Source organism: Heloderma suspectum, chromosome 1 (assembly GCF_057233095.1).
Source record: "Heloderma suspectum isolate Gila_16-S chromosome 1, 16-S_ref, whole genome shotgun sequence".
NCBI classification, from domain to species: domain Eukaryota; kingdom Metazoa; phylum Chordata; class Lepidosauria; order Squamata; family Helodermatidae; genus Heloderma; species Heloderma suspectum.
In genome coordinates, this window is record NC_139458.1 from 219,500,049 (window position 1) to 219,520,031 (window position 19,983).

At 47.7% G+C, this 19,983-nt stretch overlaps 1 protein-coding gene across 1 annotated transcript in view; it reads left to right on the top strand.

Moving 5' to 3' along the window:
• Positions 1-19,983, top strand: part of VWC2L (von Willebrand factor C domain containing 2 like) — a 141,537-nt gene that overhangs the window by 22,007 nt on the left and 99,547 nt on the right. Inside the window, exon 2 of the mRNA XM_084830119.1 lies at positions 16,881-17,010. Within this exon, the coding sequence (XP_084686245.1) occupies positions 16,881-17,010 (130 nt within the window). The remainder of the gene's footprint in view (positions 1-16,880; positions 17,011-19,983) is intronic.

Sequence of the window (19,983 nt, forward strand, 5' to 3'; positions counted from 1 at the left end):
TAATTGTCATGGCTTCCCCAAAGAAGCCCAAGAATTGTAGTTTTACTTACACACACACACACACACACACACACACAATTTACAGAGTTACATGGGGAAAGGAAATAATGGTTCAGTTAGTATAAGTAAATATTGTCTTCGTGCCTTGAGCTTCACAGCAGCCTTCCCTGTGAGTCTATCAGCATTAGGGATGTCGGAGAATTTCTCCACGAATCTACGGGAGGCCGAATGCCAACGCATTCGGCCCCCTAAATTGGTGGAGAAACAGTCCACCCCCCCGCTCGCCCCCCCGGAATGGGACTTACCTTTGGCGAATGTCCCTGGCGCTGGTGGCTCCCGGCGGCAGTTCAGTGGCGGGGCGGTGGCGGGGCGGCGGCGGCAGCAGCCGGTCTTCTGACCGGCTGCCGCCGCCACCATTTCCAAGTAAAAAAAAACAACAACAACAAACGTGATAGGCTACGTAAAGATTTACATAGCCTATCACGGCTAGATTTTCAAAAAACACCGTGATAGGCTACATAAATCCTTACGTAGCCTATCACAGCTGACTTTGGGGGGGGGGAAGCGCGTACGCAAATGGCGGCGCCCATGGGTGCCTCCATTTGCCTTCCTTATTTGGGCACGTGTAGTCTATGTAAACATTTATGTAGACTACGGCGAAAATAAGGGCAACGCAAATAGCCGCCATTTGCGTACGTGCTTTTTTTCCCCCCCAAAGTCAGCCGTGATAGGCTACATAAGGATTTACGTAGCCTATCACGGATGACTGCAGGGATGCAAACGGTGGCGGCTACGGCCGCCGCCATTTGCGTCCCGGCAGGAGACGAGATTCGCAGCCGGAGGGACGGGGCGCCTCCCCCCCAGCCAGAATTTCGGCTGGAGGGATGGGGCGCCTCCCCCCCAGCCAGAATTTCAGCGGGGAGGGATGGGGCGCCTCCCACCCCACCCAGAATTTCGGGGGGAGGGACAGAGCGCCTCCTCCCCACTGCGAAGCAAGCTTCAGGATCAGGTAAGGGTCTTTCGTCCATCCCTAACATGCAAAATGTCAGCTTATTGTGCTCCAAGTGAATGAGCAGTAGAGTTGCCAGGTCGAGTGCTGGCCCAGGACATTTTGCTGCCTGAAGCAGAGCCCAAATGCCCCTCCCCTGCCTGAAGCAAATCCCCAATGGCAACCTTCACCCCCTGCCCCCAATACACACACACACACACACTTTGAAAGAGTCTTGCTGCACCATTCAGACACCAATTCCTGCCTCCATCTGTCCCCACCCAGTGCTGCCTAAGGCCAGTTGCTTCCTGCTGCATAGCAAGGCTGGCACTGGCCAGGTCTCCGGGTTTGACAACAGTTTTGCAAGATCCCTAGAGGAAGGCATTAAACCTCAGGGAGGATTAGGGACCAGCAGAGAGGTGGTGGTGGTGAGATCTTTTCCCTAGGGCCTATTCTCAGTTTCCTCCCAGCTTCTAAAGTTTAATCTGCGACTCCTTTTCTAGCATGTTCTTCCAGAATCAGTATCTTAGTGGGAGAAGTGGACATGAAGACAGGCATATAAATATATTTTGAAACCCCATGGTCGAGAGTTCAGCGATCTTGCACTGGCCATCTAGCAGAGGGAGAAGCTTGCTTGAGATCTCTCTTTAAAAAAAAAAACTAGTGTCTCAGGCCCCACCCTTGAAATCAGACTCCCCCTGCTGAGTCTCAGGCTCTAAGCCTCAGGAAATGTGGTAACTTTAGTCAGCAGGTCCATCCTCTTCAAACAGAGAGCAGCCATCCATGTAGAAAGGTGGAATATCAATCAATCAAATCAAATTAAAAAAAGCTATATAGTTACTTTGCTCAGCAGCACCGCCCTGAGACATTTTGCTGCCTTAGATGAAGAGCGAGATGGCGCCCCCTCCCAGTCCATGTACCAAAGCTAACTAGACTGGCAGTTGAATCTTTCTTCAACACTTCAAGCATCCCCCACCAACCTGGAGGCATCAAGCTAGCTTAGGAGGCACAGGGCATCCCACATGGCATCCCACAGCCTCACTTTGCTAGGGATGTACGAAAGTCACTTACCTTTTCGAAGGGTGACATTCATGGTGGGGGGGAGGCACTCTGTACCTCCCCCTGAAATCCTACCCCGGCTGGCTCCGCTTCGCGGCAACTCCGCAGAGCTGCCGGCCGGGTCCATCTGCACGGCAGGTCTGCAAACGCAAATGGCAGCCGGCGTAGCGGCCGCCATTTGCGTCATTTCACTGAGCTGTGACAGGCTACGTAAATATTTACTTAACCTATCACGGCAAAAGCGGGGACGCAAATGGCGGCCAGGTAGGCTCTGTTTCGCAGGGCTTTCAAGGGGTGGTGGGGCAGGTTGCTCCGTTCCGCCATGGATTCTGGGGGGCCGAATTCACTGGAATTCAGCCTCCCTGGGATCCATGGCAGAATTCTCTAACATCCCTACACTAGCCCTAGGGGTTATTCTTCCCTTATTTTTAGTTCTAGCTCAAGCACCCACCCTGGATATCTGGGACTCCAATTTGGATGCCTGAGTAGCAACCTTCCCCCAACACACGTTTTCCATTGAACACAGCGGGCACAGCTCTTGCACTTTTTGGTGACATCTTTTGCCATCCTAGGCCAATAGAACCTGTCTCAAAGGAGCTCCATTGTCCTCTCAACTCCTAGATGTCCTAAATCATCATGTAAGGCTCGCATGGCCAATGCTCAGTGCTGTCTAGATAAGACCAATTGTCTGCGGACTCCTCTTAGCAGTTCTGATGTGACACAGTACAGTACCCCATCAATTATTTTTAGCTTGTTCCATTCCCTCAGTAATAATGCTGCCATGGCTGAGAGCAGCATATGCTGTGGTGGCTTCCTCTCAATATTTTCCACAAAACAGAAAACATCCTTGGTATAAGGACCATGCTACTGGGCTTCTTTCCAGTCTTGAGAGCCCAGCTGTGGCAATGGTGATTTGTTTAGGGTGACATAGTTCACTGCTAAAGAAGACATGGTTTCAGGGGGTGACCTGTCTTTACCCCTTCCACAGGAATGATGGACCATTTGTTCTGCTGTCGGCGGGATAATGCATCAGCATCGATCTTAGTCTTTCCAGTTTGGTAACGAATACTGAAGTCATAATTAGACAGGGCAGCCACCCATCTGTGGCCAGTAGCATCAAGCTTGGCCATTGTAAGGACATAGGTAAGTGGGTTGTAATCTGTCCAATTTAGCACCATATAAATAGTCCCAGAATTTTTTCAGTGACTGCCCATTTCAGTGCTAGAAACCCTAATTTATGTATGTGGTACCTGGTCTCACTAGGGGTGAGCCCCCAGCTTGCAAACACAACTGGTCTTGCTTTTTCATCTGTCTCTCGGTACAATACTGTCCCTAGTCCATGAGTGCTGGCATCTGTGTGCAGAATAAATGGTCTGTTTGAGTCTGCGTAAGCTAAAACTGGGGCTTCAGTTAAGCACCTGATGATCTCACAAAAGGTCTTCTCACAATCCTCATTCCATCGTTCCCCAAAGGGTTCCCATGGGTCATGATAGAGAGCACCCAATGGAGTCTTCAGTGCTCTCTTTCCCCCCTCTCTTTCTGGGTGTCATTTTTCTGGACTGGGACCCTCTGGTTAGGCCATTCAGTGGTTTCATAATAGTGGAATACCCATAAACTGTCAATAATATCCAGTAAATCCCAGGAAGGTCTTCAGGGACCCTGTAATGATGGCTTGTGGCCAGTTGATGAGAGCACTAATTTAGTCTGGATCAGTACTAACCCCTTCCTGAGACAGTATGTGCCCCATGTATTTGACTGATGTCCTACAAAACTGGCATTTCTAGTGACACTTCAGTCCATAAGCTTCTAGTTGGCCCAGCACCTTTAATAGCTTTTCAGCATGTTCTTCCAGTGTCTTCCCAAACACAATGAGGTCATCCAGAGAGACTAATACTTGCCGAAGTTTCATGTCTCCTACAGCTTTCTCTATCAGCCGCTAGAATTTAGCAAATGCTCCTGAGTTGCCTTGTGGCATCCTCTCAAACTGGTAGAATCCCAAAGGGCATGTAAATGCTGTCTTCGCCTGTGTAAGAGGGATCTGGTAGCACCCACTTCAGAGGTCAAGGCCCCCAAACCACTGACTTCCCACCAGGCAATCCACCACAGAGAAGGCCCTCTCCCTCGTCCTCACCAGCCTAGCTGTCCTGGCTGATGGGACAGAGAGAAGGCCATCTGAGGCTGATCTAGTTGAGCAGCCTGTCTGGTGTTGCTGGAGGCGCTCCTTGAGATAGGCTGGGCCAGAACCATATAGAGTTTTAAAGTCAAAACCAACACCTTGAATTTGGCCCGGAAAACAACTGGTAACCAGTGGAACTCCTTCAGCACCGGAGTGATGTGATCTTGCCAGCGGCTGCCTTTAATCAGGTGGGCCACTGCGTTCTGTACCAGCTGCAGCTTCCGAGCTGTCTTCAAGGGTAACCCCACGTAGAGCGCATTACAGTAGTCTAGACGGGAGGAGACCAGGGCATGTACTACCGATGGGAGCAGATGGTCGGGAAGGTAGGGCACAGCTGCCGTATCAGATGGAGTTGGTACAGCGCTGTCCGGCTCACAGCTGACACCTGAGCTTCCATGGACAGCTGAGAGCCCAAAATGACCCCCAGGCTGTGGACCTGGTCTTTCAAGGGTAGCCGTACCCCATTCAACACCAGGTCGACATCCCTCAACCTCTTCTTGTCTCCCACCAAAAGTTCCTCAGTCTTGTCAGGGTTCAGCTTCAGCTTATTCCTCCCCATCCAGCCACTCACCGTCTCCAGACATTTGGACAGGGATTCTACAGCCAACCTTGGTGAAGATTTAAATGAGAGGTAGAGCTGCGTGTCATCTGCATATTGATGACACCACACCCCAAACCTCCTGATGATAGCCCCCAGGGGCTTCACATAGATGTTAAATAGCATCGGGGAGAGGATGGAACCCTGTGGCACCTCAGAAGTGAGCGGCCACGAGTCTGAAATAGGGATGGACGAAAGTCACTTACCTGTCGTCGAAGCTTGTTCGCGGTGGGAGGGAGGCACTTCGTTGCTCCCCCCGCGAAGTTCAGGCCGGGGGGGCGGCTTCCCGCCTCACCTGGCCAAAATTCAGGCCGGGGGGGAGGCTTTCCGCCTCGCCCGGCCGAAATTCAGGCCGGGGAGGAGGCTTCCCGCCTCGCCCCGCCGCGAACTCCAAAGTTTAAAAAAAAAAAAAAACGCCCCCGCGATAGGCTACGTGATGATTAACGTAGCCTATCACGGCTAGATCTGCAAAGTCAGCTGTGATAGGCTACGTTAATCATCACGTAGCCTATCACGGGTGACTTAAAAAAAAAAAAAGCGCGTACGCTAATGGCGGCCCCCATAGGGAGCCGCCATTCACGTTCCTTATTTGGTCACTGTAGTCTACGTAAATGTTTACGTAGACTACAGCAACCAAATAAGGAATGGGAATGGCGGCTCCCTATGGGGGCCGCCATTATCCGTACGCGCTTTTTTTTTTTTTAAGTCACCCGTGATAGGCTACGTGACGATTTACGTAGCCTATCACAGCTGACTTTGCAGATCTAGCCGTGATAGGCTACGTTAATCGTAACGTAGCCTATCACGGGGGCGTGTTTTTTTTTTTCTTTTATTGGAATGGTGGCGGCGGCAGCCGGTCGAAAGACCGGCTGCCACTCCCGCCCAGGACGAACACCCGCCGAACCGCCGGCTGGACCCGCCGCCGGGAGGGACATTCGGCAAAGGTAAGTCCCGTCCCGGGGGGGGGGGTGCGGGGGGGTGAGGAGAATTTCTCCCCGAAACTTGTTTGGGGAGCCGAACACGTTGGTGCTCAGCCCCCCGAAGTTTGGGGGAGAAATTCTCCGCCATCCCTAGTCTGAAACCTCCTCTCCCAGCACTACCCTCTGATACCTGCCAGAGAGGAAGAACCGGAACCACCGTAATATGATGTCTCCAATGCCCAACCCCTCCAGGCAGTCCAGGAGGACACCATGGTCAATGGTATCAAAAGCCGCTGAGAGGTCGAGGAGAACAAGGAAGGAGCTTTCACCCCTATCCAAAGCCCTTCTCTACACCCTTGGCATGTCCAAGTTCCCATTCATGAAGTGAGAACATGTTAGGCCTCTGGCAGAGTTTCTTCCTCAGGTGACTCTTCCATTCCTCAGGGATTGGTGAGTCTCCAAAGTCCATTCACTCTGATTCCAATTGTGGGGATCTCCCTGTTTCCACCACTGTTGACTGAAAAAGATCAGCTATTTGGGGGGTGGGTCTCACAGAAATGTCATGGCTTGTTACATTGGCAATTCTCATGACAACTCAAGGGGAATCACCTTTGGGTACCTCAGTGAGTCCTGCCAATACCATTAATCCATCAGACAATCCAGGATCCTGTGCCTGGTCTAGAAGGACAGGCGCTTTTGCAGCAGTTGGGATGCACGCACCCAGAGCTGCTTTTCAGTCCCTGCTGGGATGGTGAGAGAGCCTTTTCCTACCTATTGCAAAGTCCCCACGGGCTACTTTGGGATCACACCACTCTGGGTGATGTGTCAGTAGGGATGGCAGAGAATTCCGCCATGGATTCCAGTGAGGCCGGATTCTAAAGAATCCGGCCCCCTGGAATCCATGGCAGAGCGGCCTCCTGCCCCCCTGCCCCCTCCCCACGGAATCTCCCGGGATGGAACTTATCTGGGGTGGATGCGGCAGATTTGGTGGCGGCAGCGGCTGGTCTCCTGGCTGGCCGTGGCCGGGCTGCTGCGGCCGCCGTTGCTGTCCTTCGAGCTGTGATAGGCTACGTAAGAATTTACGTAGCCTATCACGGCTAACCCCTAAAACACACACACACACACACACACCAGCGTATGCAAATGGTGGCGGCTACGGTGGCCGCCATTTGCGTTCCCTATTTTTCGCCGTTCTAGCCTACGTAATATTTACGTAGGCAATTACGGTGAAAAAAAGGGAACTGCAAATAGTGTAGTGGGAGCTATTTGCGTTCTTTCTTTTTTTTGCCATTTTATCCTACGTAAATATTTACCTAGGCTTTTATGGCAAAAAAAAAAAGAAACGCAAATAGCGCCCACTACGCTATTTGCGGTTCCCTTTTTTTTTCGCTGTAATTGCCTACGTAAATATTTACGTAGGCTAGAATGGCGAAAAATAGGGAACACAAATGGCAGCCGCCGTAGCCACCACCATTTGCATCGGGGGGGGTTGCCCAGCCGTGATAGGCTACGTAAAGACTTACATAGCCTATCACGGCTGCCTGGCTGGATGCAAATGGCTGCCATTTGCGTCTGCACCAGCCAGTCCGCGGCTGGAAATCTGGCTGGAAATCTGCCGCGGAGCAGAGCCGGACTGGAAATCCGCCGCAGAGCAGAGCCGGCCAGCCAGGATTCCGGGGGGGGGGGGACCGGATCGCCTCCCCCCACATCGAGGATTCCAGGGGGAGGGACAGAGTGCCCCCCCCCCCACGAACAGAATCTGTGAACAGGTAAGTCGCTATGTGTCAGTAGCTGCAGCAAACAGTGACTGCATTTTCAGGATGTCTAAGAATTGACCCCCAGCTTTCTTGTGGTAATAGCCAGCCAGCACTTTAAAAAGGTGGGAGTTAGTTGCAATAATCACAGGCAGGGAGGAAAACCCTTTTGGGTATGGGCAAACTAAAGCCATTGTATACAACACCTCTCTGACTCTCACTGTTTCCTCAGGAAATTCCAGGTGAACAATGATGTGGCCCAAATAGGGGTAGTTTGACTCACTAAGGCCCCATAAGCCAAGTCCAGTCAAGGTAAATGTGCAAGGTAAATACAGTTCCCCAGTCTCCTCAAGCAAAGACCCTGAGACTCAGAGGAGGTACAGCCTGCGGGCTAAGGGGTGGAGCTTGGTAGGGCAGGGTGGAGCTTAGTGGCAACTGACTCATTATGGGACAAGACTGACTGATGCCTGATGGTCAGGGGTGGAGCCTGATAGACACAGGAGGGGGACAAGCTAACAGCAAAAGTTCTCATTAAACCAAGTTCTCATTCTTCCCCCCACCTTGCATTTGGTCCCTCACCCTGAGACTTTGCTCATCCTTGTGAAGACCCTGAGAAGGAGGCTAAACCCTGAAAGGTAAGGTCAAACCTGAGACCTTGTGGAAATCTGACAAGAAAGAGAAATTCAGCAGCCGGAATCTGGTTTAGCATGCAAAATTCACACAGCTGGAATCTGCATGTTAAGGGATGGGAAACTTGCTAAAGAAGTTGGCAGATCTAATACCTCCAGAATCTGCCCACTGTATAACCAGATGTAAAGGAGGACAAGAGCTCTCATTCCTTTCATAGCTGTGTAGATTTTTTTTTTTCTACAGGTCCAACTATTTTCACTTCCACATGAGAAGATGAACCTGTATCTTTAACAGTTGGGTAAGACAAGAGTCTTTCATGATCCTCATAGCTTCCTTATTCCAGTCCTTAAAAATAAAGCCCCCAAATGCTGCATCACACCAAGCTCGAAATATGACAAGCAGAATTCCATTCACTGCCTAGGGTTATCAGTTCTTTTGACTGCCCAGCTCCTGAGCTATTAGCACCAGCTTGACATCCAGGAATCAAATAGATGAAACTTTCTCAGTCACTTTATCCCCACGTCAAGGAAAACCTCATCTGCTTAAAACCTACATGTTGGGCTGCCAGTAAAGATACAGGAGCAGGGTCAGTTAAAAAATAAAAAAAAGTTAGCAACCATAGGAAAGATTTGCACTTGCACATACTCTCAGTATTCTGCCATTGAATTTCAGTCTAGGTACAGCTTTGATTTTCTGCTCAAGAGTTTCCCAGTAGGGAGCCACTGCCAGAAGACTAGTGGACATCAGATTCAAATAAATGTGGTTTTCTGGATCTGAGTTGTTTACATGCTGAATTTCAGTCTGAAGGCCGCTCTAAACTTTGGCTTCAGATTAAGAGATGCTGGTGTTATCTTGTGTTGTGTTCCAGACAGCAACAGCAAACCAAGTGATAACATTCACCATGGGTCCAGTGGGCAAAGCAGGTTAATCACAAAGAAGATGGGACTATTGAGAGCAGGTGGCATTTTGCCAAATATGTTGTTTCCCTCTCCTGTTATACAAATGCAAGTTCTAAGAAAAAAATCATTTCCCTTTCAGTAAAGAGATTCCTAAATGCTGTGTATTTATTTGTTTGTTTATGTAGAATATTTATATTCTGCCTACTAACCTAAGTTCTCAAGCTAGTTTACAATATGTTAAATCCAAAGTCACATGAGAGGATGTTTGCTCATGCAAAGGGACTTTCCCTTGCTCTCTGGCCCCCTGCAACCCCCCCAGCTCTCCAAATCCACTTCAGAAGGCTCCCCAACACTCCAGAGAAGATTTGGGGGGCACACAGGGGACTGCAGGGGAGAGTGGAAATCCATTCTGTCAGCTTTTTCTGTTCTGCTGTCAGATAGCCAGCATAGAATCCAACCCATTACATTCAAAATACAAAATAGACATGGAGGGTCAAAGGTGTATACAAGCTTTCCCCTAGACATGAGAGATCCTGCTGTTACCCTGCTACTGTATCTTTGGACCCCTCACAAGGTAGGGCTTCCTCACCTGGGTTGCCCTTGACTGGGTTACCACTGATGCTGACTCCCACTGTTTTGGCTCCTGGTAGCAAGTACAAGAGGCAAAGGTACTCCCCCCTCAATCCTCAGATGTTGCAACTGCATGTTGGTTTATTTGCTTGCTCACATTAAATAGTTTTATCCAGCTTTTCTATAAAATATAGAACTGAGTGGTTCACATACATTTCAGTAAAAACAACAACAACGAAATACAATGAAATAATCTGGAGACAACACAATAAAACAATTAGAGACAACACCTAAAATAAAACAGGCCAAGATCACAATAAAAGCAAGCAGTAGAACAGGAACCAAAGCAATAATGGACATTATTGGCAAAGAAATTACTATGACTCATCAGCAAATTGATGGATAGGCAGTAGGGAAAGAAAGGGTTGTACAACAAGCTGAAGAATTTCAGAGAAACGATCAAACGCGCACTCTGCGGGGGAAATGACATGCGAGGGATAGCCAGCAAATGGACCATGTCCCAGATCTGCCCCCTGGCACTGTTTTATATGGACCCCAGTGACCCTACCACATTTGAATTAAGGTACTAGTGGGAGACAAGTGGGAGAGCAGCAAGTGAACCAGGGACCATTTTGAAATGGCTTTTTTTCTAACCAACTCATCAACGGCTCCCCTCCCTGCCTAGCCAACTCCCTGCAGGGAGGAGGCAGCATTAATCTCTCTTGCCCATTGTGTGTTTCTTGCTGTCTTTCTTAAACATGCTCTTTTCATGATGAGACTTCACTGCCATTTCTTCAGCACTTTTGAGTTTTAGAAGTGCTTTTCACTTCATATTTATTGGTACATTTGATAGTATATGTTTTCATCCACTTGAACGTCACTCGACGCAACTTTGAGAACTGTGTCCAAAAGGGCCTTGTTCCATAATTGAGACACCTCTAAATCCTGACCCCAATAACTCCTGAGACATGGCAAAGTTGGTCGATGTGCACACCAGAGCGCCTGCCATGTGTGACATTTGTCTGGGAATGGTAAGCAAACAAAGCCACGGCAGCTGGAGTGAATCATAGCTGAGTAAGAGAAGCCCAGGGGGAATTAAAACAGATGGAGGTGACAAGAGAATCAGGAAAAGGAGCTGGAGGTCCTCTCCCCCCATCACACAGACACACACGCCGGTTCCTGCTGTGCTGCTTCTCAGCTGTCTCTCTGAAATTACTGTCTTCTATCTGGAGAGATAAACTGCTTATTTTTCAGATACTTAATGAAGACAGGCTGCAATCCTATACACACGATTCAGGCTGCAATCCTATATACACGATTCAGGCTGCAATCCTATACACACTTACTTGAATAATACTGCAGAAGGCTATCCATGTCTGCTCAAAAGTAAGTCCCATTAAACTCAATGGGGCTTATTATTTTATTGTTATTATCATTGCCATTATCATCATCATTAAAAATTTCTCTTCTCAAAAAAGACTCATAGAACTTACAACAAAAGACGCAAGATGGCTTATGTAGACAGGCGTAGGGTTGCACTGAATCACTTGGTTTCTTTAGTGATCTCTGAAGCATCTTCAGGACAGATGCAAGGAGGACCTGATCCAATGGTTTCTAAAGTGAGTGCTTTGGTCCTGGCATAGCAGGCAATACAGGTTGCCTCACCACACAGACAAAAATGGTGTAATTAAACTGCACATTTTTCCTGAAAGGAAAAAGAATGAACAGGAGTATGGAATGCTTTCCCCTTAGACAGAGCCTAAAAATATGAGATCGCCTTGGCTCAGTGAAGAGAAAAGCAAGGGTAAACATGACACAGCTTTATAAACATCATGATTGCTTTATTTATTTATTTTTAAACAAATAGGGAAAAAATGTTAATTTTGTATGCCACAAGGTGATAGGGTTCGCACAGAAAGAGCAACTTAACCAGAAGGGAACATGTTTTTTCACATGCAACATGGTAAGGATTTTGGAATTTACTGACACAAGCACCTATTGTCTAATGCCCTGTTTTTAAAATGTAGTGCACTTGATCTAAATAGCAGAGTGTCAGAAGCTGGAACAGACTCATGGGGCAAATAAATGTTATTTAGTCATTTTTATATTAATGAAGGGGTTACATATACTAGAAAACCCAGCTTATATATAATTGGCTGCCACTGGGAATCCTCCTCTCCCCATTGGAGGCTTGCTAAAACAATTGAGGGGGAAAGTCTCCTGCATATATGACTCATCCCATGCTCGGATTTATGTTCCTGGCTGCCACCACTGCAAAAAATCCTTCCTTCATCAGTCTGAGGCTATTTAAAGTCTATAGAAGAGGAACTCCCACAGCCCAACGTTCTGTTCAATGAAGTGCTACTATATTATGTAGGAGGTTTCATGCTGTTCCATTTGAGGAAAAGAAAGAGGGGTAAATGCTCTGTTTTCAGGCTTTGCTTTTTTTCTCTCTCTCTTAGTACTCAGGGAGTACTGGATTATATGTGCTAGGTCCAGCATTCTGTGAAGTACCTTAAAAAACTGTTGACTCCCCTCTCAGTCTTTTCCATCCAGTGGGCACCTGGACACTGTGAATGTGTATGAATGAGATGCACGTGTGCCTCCGTAGGTACTGAGAGACTGTGATCCTCTACAGGTCTACTCAGAAGTAAGCTCCATTGAGTTCCATGGAATTTGCTCCCAGGCAAGTGGGCATAGGATTGCAGCCTTATGGGCTTTTAACTTTTGCCTAGAGGACCTATGAACATTTTTGAGCTAAGCATCTACCTTTGCTCTCAGGGTCCAGGAGAGGAGTTATAATAAGGGCCTGTATTGATTTCTGTGCAAAAGCTTCACATTCTTAGCAATGATACTGGGAAGGGCTGATGGAAAAATATGCTAGAGGGAAGAAATAGAGTGGGGAGGGGAGGAGAGAGAGTTGTGTTTGGGGCAGCAAAGCACTGAAAAGTAAAACAAAGCCACTAAATTTGATGGGGTGGAAAACAAATGGTGAGAAAAAGTTCAGAATGAGTTAAAAAAAATATTCTCTGAAGATTTGGAAAGTTATTTATGCCATCCAGTGGGGTGATTTTCTCTCATTCTGACAATTGCTTTCAGTGTCATACAACATCCTATTTCTCTCCAGTGTCATTTTCAGGTAACACTAACACAACAGAAGCAAAAAAAGATACATCTGTCATGTCTCATTTACTCAGAGCAAAGTCATGCAGGGGCATTTTCTACATCCATTGATGCTCTTCCATCCCCAGCAGATGCAGCGAGCATGTAGTGCCACTGGAAACGTGCAGTGCATTTCTTGACATCTCAAAAATGAGTGCAATATTCTGGTGAAAAGAAAAACCCACGGGATGTGCTGATGAAGGAAAGTCTCATTACATCACAAAAACTAGCTGAAAGTGTCCCAGCCTCCCAGGGTCTTAGCTGCTACTAAATTTTGTGTGCGGTGAGGATAATAATTTCTCATGGATCCTAGAACAAATCCTTTTGTGTATTTCCTTCTTGTTTCTGTTGAATGCAAAACAGGTAGATGGAGCGCGAAAATCAGGAGGAGCATGGAATTGGGGTGATAATTAGGCAGTAGGAACCAACTCCCACAGACTTCTCCTTTAGCTTGAGGGCTACTGATTTGTATCTAAATTGCCAGAGTCACAAGGAAACAGAGCAGTGATCAGGATTACAGACTGTAGAAATTGAGACAAAGGCGCGGGGGGGGGGGATATTTAATTAGCCCATTTCAAGGCAGGTATGAATTTCCTGGGAACTGATTATTTGATTCAAAACATATGGAGCATTTCTGAGGTGAACTGCAAAGAACTTTATGCCTCCAAGACTTCAGCATTGTTTTACAGGTGATGGGTAGCAAGGAGAGCAAAACTATTCAAAATTTATAATGCAATGCGTGTGCACCCTTCCTTTAGTTGTCGTTCAGTTTCATTTAAACTGGATTTATTGCACTAGCATTAATTTTCAAAAGGATAAAATGGAGAGGAGGAGGATTATGTACGCCACCTTGGGTTTCTTAAAGAGGAAAAATGGCAGGATATAAATGTAATTAATTAATTAATTAATCCTGATTTTTCTCTGTGAGCAATTTGCTTAGTTTTATGTCATATTTGTTTGGCTCCTGATCCTTTGGTATTTCTAGAATCTAGATCAGCCTTCTCCAACCAGGTGCCCTCCAGATGTATTGGACTACAAATCCCAACATTCTGGGTCTATCTGGAGGACACCTCATTAAGGATGACTGATCCAGACATTTGGTCTAGCTTGGTGTGTTTGCTGGGGGGAAACTTCAATAGTGCAATCGGCTGGGACAACAACATCATTTCAGGGTTGAACTGTCCCAGTCTAATCTGTGCAATATTGAGTCTCACAAAAACCCTGTGAGGTAGCTTAGGAGTTAATGTTCAAGGCCACCCAGCAAGCTTCATAGCTGAGCTGGGATTTGAACCTGAGGTTTTTTGGTTGTCTTAAACAGCAAAACATCGCACTGCACTGGATAGGTGCCAATGTAAAGAATAGTAGAGTTGCTACCTCTGTGAAGGGAGGGTGGCTGAGCGGCCTTAGGATGTTATGAAACTCCATCTCCACCTTCAGAGGCAGAGGTCTGTGAGCAGAGACAGAGAGGGAAGCCTGTCACTGGAGGCTTCCCTGGTGTGGCTGTGGAAAGCTCTGTCACTGCAGCTGTACAGCAGGCTGTGCTCTGCCAGTGTTGGGGGCAGAAATGGGGCATTCCATGAGGCTATGAATTAACAGGATCTGAAACTGTTGTCTTCCCCTGAAATGGGCTTGGGGTTGTGCCAGCCCTGGATCTGGTGTAGTAAATGTCCTCTGCTGGAGTCAATGGGAGGGAAAAGAAAAACATTTAAAGGGGAAAAAAATAAAGCTGCCACAGCAAGCTCTATTTTTTGTTTAAAAAAATAAAGCCATGTTGAGCACAGCAAGCTGGCAGGGCTTTGGATATGGTGGGGCAAGAAAACATCACATTATATAAAGAAAACATCATATTAGGTGCTCAGGATGCCAGCTGGTGGGGTTGCAGCTCATTTGCAAAAGTGCACACAAATCTTTTGTCTAGAATGCGGAGTTTGCATGTGGTGAGATTGTCCATTCAGAGAGAATGTCTGCCTATCTCCTGCTTCCTTCTTGAGTGCTTGAAACGTACAAGCATTTTGTGATTAGGTCTAACTGTTAGCTTTGCACATGACAAAAAAAAATCCAGGGTGCCTTGGGTGCTACATGCAAACATAAAACTAGAAAGTGATGTCATTGTTCCCCAGTATGCGATGATGTCCCCTTCCCGGGAAAGTCACAGATATTATAGAAAGAATATCTGTAGAAAAATTAGGGAGGCCACAAAAGATCCATAGAGTCCAGGCTGAGTGCATTGCAGGTTGAAGTGGCACATTTCTATCCTGTAGGACTTACGTGGGGCTAGAACTAACAAAGCCAAGTTGAATAGCCTCTGACACCAACAAATATGGTGGCTTTGATTACACATCTAATTTGCCCAGCTGTTCCCAAGAATAACTATGAGGGAAACACATGTAGAGCTGAGCTGAATTTTTGTGAGTTTCAGTTTCCATATTGGAATTTGCATGTTCAGCGAGGGAGACCTTTTGTTGAACAGCTACACTAATCACCCTATAGATTAGTTCAGGGAATGCACCATTCATGCCCAAGAGACACAAACAATCCTGTGACTTTTGAGTCAGAAGTACAACAGATGGGCTTTTTGTTGTTGACAATAATGAAAATAAGATGATGATTATTAGTAGCAGTAGTAGTATGCCACTTAGGGAGCAATCCTATTCAGATAGGCGGCTGCCTCCAAACTCGGAGGCGACCGCCTATCCAGTGCAGGACAGGAGAAGCATAGAGGGGATCATTCCCTCCGCGCTTCTCCTGCCCTGCATGTTTGGCTAGACAGCTGATTGCAGCTGTCCAGCCGTGGGAGGGCTGAGCGGGGGAGGAGGCTGCTGTACGACACACTGGATGTGTCGTACAGGCATTTCTGCCCTCCCCGCCCCGGAACGCCCTCTGGGAACGCCCCTTTTTGGCCACTCCATGCTCCTCTTGCGAGCGCGGAGGAAGGGGTTGTTCCGCACTGCCTCCAAGGCAACGTGGAAGAGGGGGGAAGTCGGTACTCCAGGAACCGGCCTTGGAGCGTGGGCTCTGAGGTCAGTTCCCGGAAAACCAGATATCCTATGGCTGTCTAGCCACTGTCTAGCAGCCATAGGTTTGCTCCCTTAATATAGTAAAATCTCTAAGCAATTTACATACAAAAATGCTAAAAATCATGGTTAAAAATATACGTAATACGAGTATTACACTAAGGCTGCGGTCCTACACGCTTACCTGAAACTAAGTCCTATTAACACAATGGGTACTTCTCAGTAGACTCGTATAAGATCACACTGTAAAAAGATTATTTGTCCAGGGCCAGCTCTAGGTTTGAGGGGGCACCTGGCAAAGTGCTGTCTGGTTGGCCCCATGATACCTTGTGCCCCCCTGACATCTGTGCCCCTCCTGTGGGCTTAGTGGGCAACAGTGGTGCCAGTGCACTGCAATGTGCAGGTGGTTGCAGACTGGCAGCCATTTAAAATGTTCTGCAATGAGCCAATGTAGTGTTTCTCTGTCCAGAGCATTGTGGGGAATTTAAAATGGTGGGCAGCTCACAGCTGCCCATCGAAAGGTAAAATTGGGCCAAGGGCACAGGCAGGTGGGTCCAGTCACCAGAAGGCATCAGCAGCCATGAGCCCTCAGGTGTTTTACCTCAAATATATGTTTTTAAGAGTATAAAAATGAAGGAAGATATAACTGTAAATTATGCTCCACCTTGAGCTTCTTTTCTTAGACCTTTCTGCCATAGTGTCCGCTTGTTTTCCCAGCCTGACAGTTGGGTAGGTGCCATACTTGTGTTCCCCTAGCCTGGGGAAGGCAACAGTCATACTAATCAACAATGGTGAAATTCTGTCCCTTCATCCGGTCAGTAGCCCCCCCCCCCTTCCGGGGAAGGAAGGGCCATTTTTGTCTAAGCAGCATGGAAGTTACCTTTCCCTGCTGTGGAGCTTTTGTTGACTCTTTGGAAGTAAACATGAAATATCAGGCAGACAGCTGTGGATCAAGTGAAGCTTATTTTTGTAATGTTATATGCATGAGCCATATTGCCCAATTATGTGTGATGAATAAGTTAAGTGGAATTTATGTCTTGAGAATAAAGTATATTAACGTATTGAACTCCCAGAAGGGTGAAAATGGGCTAATTTGAGCTTTGTTCCTAGCCCTCTCCGTGCGAATGGTGTCGCTGTGAGCCCAGCAACGAAGTCCACTGCGTTGTAGCAGACTGCGCCGTTCCTGAATGTGTCAACCCAGTCTATGAACCAGAACAGTGTTGTCCAGTCTGCAAAAATGGTAAGCTTCCAATACACAAAAAAGCAAAATGTCCTCAGCACATTTTAAAACAGCAGTAACAGCGGCTTTGTCACCACTTAGAAGCTTGACTTCATTAGGAAAGACTAAGGGTTGTACCCAATGTTAGTCCTATGTAGAGTGGACCCACTGAAATGAATGGGACCTAAGTTAGCCGTGAGTCTCTCACACCCTAATGACACTATCAGGGGCTTAATGGGGCCTAATCCCCACCCACTCGTCCGTTGTGTCTGTCAGACACATTGGGAAAACAACATTTCCCAGGGCTCCTGGTGGTTGCCTGGCTCACTGTCAGAGCACCATAGCCATGTGTTGGTGGTAGGCCAGAGAGGGGGGAGCATTATGAGTCCTCCAGGTTCGTATTCCAAGCAAATGCAAGCTCCGGTAATATCTCTATCTGAGGCTTAGAGTCATACAGTAAAGTAGGCTTTCAGTGGTGCATGTAGAGTGCAATATGATGCTGATCAGGCAGTGACCTGAGCCCAATGAGCTACAGTGGCCATTTCTAGAGCAAGCTGGATTTTTGTGAGGTTTGATTTTGGCTTCAAAGTACACATGCTCGACATGGGAGAACCTTCTGAAGACATTGCACACAAAATGATTGTGTTCCTCTGCCTTTCATCTGAGTCCTGGGCATTAATCACAACTTAGGCAGAGCTGTGGGAAAGCACCAAAGGGCCAGCTTCCAAGGCTCCAGAGAGTCCTGCACGGTTCCACAACTTGCCAACAGGGCTCGGTGGAAGGGGACACCTCCCAGTCCTGGGAGCAAAGGGAATGCACAATCTTTGCACTTGTCCAGTCAAGCTCAGGGAAGGCCCCATACACGAATGAGCTAAAGGTTAGGAAAAATCCCAGAATATACTCTAAGTTTTCCTTTGCCACTGCCCCGTGTTGGTACTTACCAGTTGCAAGATCTCACACAGGGCATATGAAGGGACGTTGCCTAAGCTTTAGCTTTTAGTCGCTGCCAGATGTGTCAGACTACAGTTCCCATCATAGGCCCTGCTGTCTGAAGTCCAACACATCTGGAGGCACCAGGCCAGACTCTGCCTAAGCTTTAGCGGCTGCTTTGGTTGAAGGGTCTTCCCTGAGCATCTCTGTAGTGCTCCTTTGCTCTGGGATTTCCCTGAGCTGTTGCTTATAAATTCAGACGATTGGGTGCTTTTTCACACCTCCTTCCCATGTCTACTGCTTCAATGTAAAATAAATGAAATTTCAAAGGAGCAGCTGACAGCTAATGTAAAAACAGATGTTTTGAAGAAGAACACATGAAAACAAGCCTCAAAGTCTGTTTGGGCTCAACTCTAGCTATTTCTATAGAGAGAAGTGTTGTGTTGGCAGCTTGTGCCTCCCTGGAGCTCGCAGGTCTGACTCAGAGGCTCTTTTTATTTACCCCAGATGTGCAAAGTGGGCTGTAGTTATTCAGAGGGGGGGAATTCACTTTGAATATGCTCAGAGGTACTCTGTTATTATTTCTTCCAAATCTGAGGTCCGACTACATTCATGATGGCTGAACTAATGCGTGGCTGTGGTGGTGTCCTGGCTATATCATTATCATTCTCTGTTTTAGGGATATAGCATCAAAGAATATACCCCCAACACCAACATGTGTTGTGCGTTCTCATTAGAAAGATTGGCTTCTTGTGTGCTTAACATTTTGCAGTTAGGAAAGACCCCTTCAGCATTTTGCTGTGCTTTCTGCACTAAGCTGTTTGGCTTGCCTGCTTGCAAAACTGTTGTGGCCGTTAAGTAGCCAATAATTTCCTCTCAATATGCTGAGATTGATTTTTGTGCCTTTCTTAATTATAAATTGCCAAGAGCAGAAAGCTGTGCAGCAGTAAGGTTAACGCAGAAAGCAGTTGCATCTCACATCCCTGACCTGAAGATTCAGAAGAAGCCAGCCTCTCTCTTTCCCTCTCCTGCCCTTCTTCACGAGGTGGTGTCTAGTTTACACATCCATGTTTGCCATTTGATCGTTGCAACGACCATATGATAGCTGGGCTGAGTAAAATAGCTATCTGGGGTGGCTTTACTATGAAGCAACATAACCCAGGCTGTGTGGGACACTACTGAGAGAGGATGGTAGAGAACAGCAAATGCCTACTCAGGGTTGCCTTTGTTTGGAGCTGCCTCTTGCTTGTTTGCTTGGGCTTTCTGGCAAGGCCAGCCCAAGATGTGTTGCTGCCTGAGGCAAAGAACAAGATGGTGCCCCTCCCATTCCATGTACAAAAGCTGATTAGGCTGGCAATTAAAACCTTCTTCAGCAATGGTGATAGGACAGCACCCTCTGCCACACCTGAAGGCAGCAGACTACCTTAGGGGGCACAGGGCTGCTGTCTGGCACACAGCCCGGTCCTCCAACACCTTGCTGCCACCTCTCGGGCATCTACTGCCTGAGGCAACTGCCTCACCCTGCCTAATGGTAGCATTGGCCCTGCTTTCTGGTCCCCTCCCATCAGGTATCGCCAATTTGACGTCAAGGATATGCGAGAGGACATGAGTAAGCAGTGGGGCGGGGGGAGAGGGTGGGGGGACGTGAAGCAAGGGGAAAGAAACGGCCTACTTTAGATGTCACGCCCGTCAGTGCCTCCGCAAAGCCCACAGCCATGGTGATACTTCACAGAGCCACCATAACATTTAAAAGATCATTACCTCATGCGCCGGGACATATGTGTGCAGTGCGTGCGCACCAACAATGTGTGGGCCAGCTGGCAGTTGTGTCGCCCTGGTGTGCAAGTACTGCACGGGCTGGCACACTGAGCAAGAGCGTTTTAAACTCTGCCGCAGCAGCAGCGCATGCAGCGCTACCACAGTAAGGACATTTTGGCTGCACTGCAAGTAGAAGGCGTTACGCCGTAGGATTATGCTAGAAGTGATCCGCCTTTGTACGCTTGTTTTTCGTTGACGAATTAGCAACTGTGGGGGGAGGGGGTCCGATCCAGATCAGAACCATGA